Source organism: Atta colombica, unplaced genomic scaffold, assembly GCF_001594045.1.
Source record: "Atta colombica isolate Treedump-2 unplaced genomic scaffold, Acol1.0 scaffold68, whole genome shotgun sequence".
NCBI classification, from domain to species: Eukaryota; Metazoa; Arthropoda; class Insecta; order Hymenoptera; family Formicidae; genus Atta; species Atta colombica.
The window spans coordinates 801,107-804,579 of NW_017259559.1; the positions used below are offsets into that span (position 1 = coordinate 801,107).

The 3,473-nt window shown below is 31.2% G+C and overlaps 1 protein-coding gene across 2 annotated transcripts in view; it reads left to right on the top strand.

Moving 5' to 3' along the window:
- LOC108692255 overlaps positions 1-3,473 on the top strand; it is a 31,234-nt gene that overhangs the window by 10,837 nt on the left and 16,924 nt on the right. For both annotated transcript variants that reach the window (XM_018200426.1, XM_018200425.1), the window contains exon 4: positions 36-275. In XM_018200426.1, coding sequence (XP_018055915.1) covers positions 36-275 — 240 coding nt within the window. The remainder of the gene's footprint in view (positions 1-35; positions 276-3,473) is intronic.

The window sequence follows — 3,473 nt, forward strand, 5'->3', positions numbered from 1 at the left end:
TTCTTGTCAGCCATAGGAAATGATTTTTTTTACAGGACGTGAACGCAGAATCAGAGAATCGAGTAAATGAGATCGGATCGGAATCACAGAACAACGAGGTGCGAGTGCAATTCGCGGATGAAGTGCCGAGCGACAGTTCGCCACAAGAGTTGACGCCATTGGATGAAACTGAGACGGAGGAAGATGAGAATAGAAACAAGAGATTCCTCTTTGGTTTCGGCGGTGGTTCAGGTGGAAGCACCGGGTCAGGCAATTTTCTCTTCGACATTATCAGGGTGAGTTACGATGTCTTAGACATAATTTCCTTTGATAACGCTACGTAAAAAATGGAGATTGAAATCATACTCAAGAGAAGAATGGGGAATGGGGAAAGCAGGTTCGCGGTTGCATTGTATAAGTCTAGATCTACAATAAGTTTTTAAGCCTTAAGCCATAAGAAATGTATGAAGTTAATTAATCTTCTCGCATTTGATTGTAATTGGTCAATTTTTTATGGCTTAAGGCTTAAGACATTTATTGTAGATCCGGACTAACGGTACGTCGAGTGATCAATCTCGAATACACTTGATATTCTAGTAACAGGCGAGGTAGTAATTGCAAGGTTACTATCTGCAGACGACAGTGAAAGTGCACAACCGAATTGCCTTTAACCATCGCTGCACCATCTGTTACTATTCCAAGGTTCCTGACCTAGGCACGATTGCGATAGAATTATCTTAGTCAAGATTCTCGCCAAAGCCATTAAAAGTCCTTGATTAAAGTCCATTCGATGAACTTCGCGGTTGCAATGCTAGAGAAATGCCACGGGTTAATTGAACTAAGAATTAACAATAATAGAAGAAAGAGCGAGTAACAACTACTTTACTGCCATTGCAAATACTATTTATGATCTGATTAATGTTAATTTTTGTTACAAAAAAATACTTATAGATCCTAGATAATTGAAGTTCTTTCCTTCTGTTTTCAATGCTTTTTAAAGGAGTGTTAAAATGACGATCAAACTTGATGATATGTATAGCTAAAATAGATTTTTAAGTTTAAAGTAAAAACATTATGTATTTCTTGCCTTGCAATATTCTGTATATCGCATAAATGATAGATTATGTATACTCAAATCATATTTTTCTAGACAGTACAAATAAAGTTGTCTAAAAGATGACTAAATTGTTATAAAGATATCTCTTTTAGTGAAAGAATATAATCGAAAAAAGGACTAAAAGACGATAAATATCGCATTACTAGTCTATAAATGTTTCCGTGATAATTAAAAGATAATTTCTGTATGTACATATTTTTTAGTTGTCTTTAAGACTTCTTTTATATTTTGGCACATATGTATAACGTCCAATACAGATTTCTGTAACATCAAATTTCTGAATTAATTTTTACACGAAATAGTATGACTGTCAATATACATTCCATTTATGAGTCCTGCAATGCTTGCCGTATCTTGTATGTAAGAGTCATTATTCTTTCATCATAATCAGGACATATATTTAAATACTTTTATTTAAAATACAGTTTTTGTAATAGTATATTTTGTATTTGTATTTCAGCGGAGCACATAAAAGTATTACGCATTTTGTATTTAAAATTGAAAAATTGTAAGTTTTTTATATTTTGTAATTCAAATAACTTTGATTGTTAATTTTAATATTTGAAATACAAAATACAAAATACAAAATACTTTTATATGCCATAAAATACATATTTAAAATACAAAATACAAAATATTTGCATCTGCTTCGTTGAAATGCATAATACAAAGTACAATTGTCTTATAAATACTTTTTCAAATAAAAATACTTCGCAAATATATGTCCAGCCCTGATCATAATCCCCTTTGAGGACTCGCTTTCAAAAAATATATACTTTATTTATTAGAATGCACGTGAAATTTTTCATAACGCTGCATCTTTTATTCTATTCTGTACATTTACATGAGAAATTGAATTCCACCACATCCGTCTGGTGGCGTTCCGCATATTGCTCGCAAGTAAGTAACGAAAAAAACTAAAATAAATAATGGATAATTTTTTCATGTCTTTTTTTTTTTTCGATAAGATGAAAAGATATCTTCTTTTCACTTGTCGAAAATACAACAAAATAAAATTAAACCATCAAAAATATATAATTACCAAACTTTCTATTAGGATCCCATAAATAGGATGTATTTTGATAGTCATACAATTTTATTTAGTTTCGTGTAAAAATTAATTCAGAGCTCATACAGAACTCTTCCAAAGATGTTTTTACGAATGTTCTCAGAAGCGTTTGGACAGTTTCTCAGGATGTTCTTCAGAACATTCCTTGGAAATGTATGGTAAATGGGGGACGGGTCTAATGCTATTAAAAGTCATATGTAAAAAAGTAAAAAAGTCTTAAAGACAATTAAAAGATATCCATGGAAAAGTTATCTTTTAGGATGCGTTCCGAGCTATGCATGAAGTACATGATACGTTATTTATCTCAGTTGTTCACAAAATAATGAAGAAGGATAAAATGATACGTCATGCGCTTTATGTGTAACTCAGAAAGCCGCAGCACAGACTTTTACATAACGCACAATACATAATGCATAAGGAAATGAAGTCAAAGTCCTTCGTTTTCTTCCTTTCCATGAAATAAAGAATTCTGTTGAATTTCTTATGCCATATGTATTATCCATTATACAAGAGTCTGTGTATCCCGTTTTAGATATCATAAGATATGGATAAGGCTGTAAAGATGATTAGATGCGATGCGATATTTATTTTAAGATTGCAGCACAGACTTTTGCATAACACACATAAGTGCATAAAAAAATCAACCAGTCAAAGTTCCTTTTTTTTGTAAAATGGAAGGAAAGAATTCTTATTGATTGATTCTCTTCACGCATTATATGTTATGCATTATGCAAAAGTCTGTGCTGTGGCCTTAAAACGGAAAGCACAGGTCCTTGCATAACGCATATTGGATATTGTTTTTTGGATATTGAGGTAAAAGGGAATAAAGAAAAATCAGTAATTTCTTTATTTTTTCCTGTTTTGGACATAAAATATACCAGAGTCAAATAGCATGTGTATTTTGATCATGAAAAAAAAATTTAATTGTTTTGTGAATAATACAAATATAATACAAAGCAATTAGTTACACAATATAGAACAAAAAAGGCATTTTTATCGATAAAATAAATGCCATCATCCCTTTATATAGTCAGTGTTTCACTTTCTTTTAAAAAATTTGAAATTAATTAATTATTTATAATGCTCGAAATTAGTTGCATTTCAGGTCGATTCCTGAAAAGTTACTTTACCCCCACTACCATTCAACGCTCGAGTTGAGTCGCGCGCGGACATATATCACAACCAGTAGTGCATTATACAAATATGTTACAATTGTACCTTCCAGCAAATTATCAGTAAAATACTTTCCTTCCTAGAATTGTTATTTTCTTTATTTAATTGAATTTTTTACTATTAATATATATATAT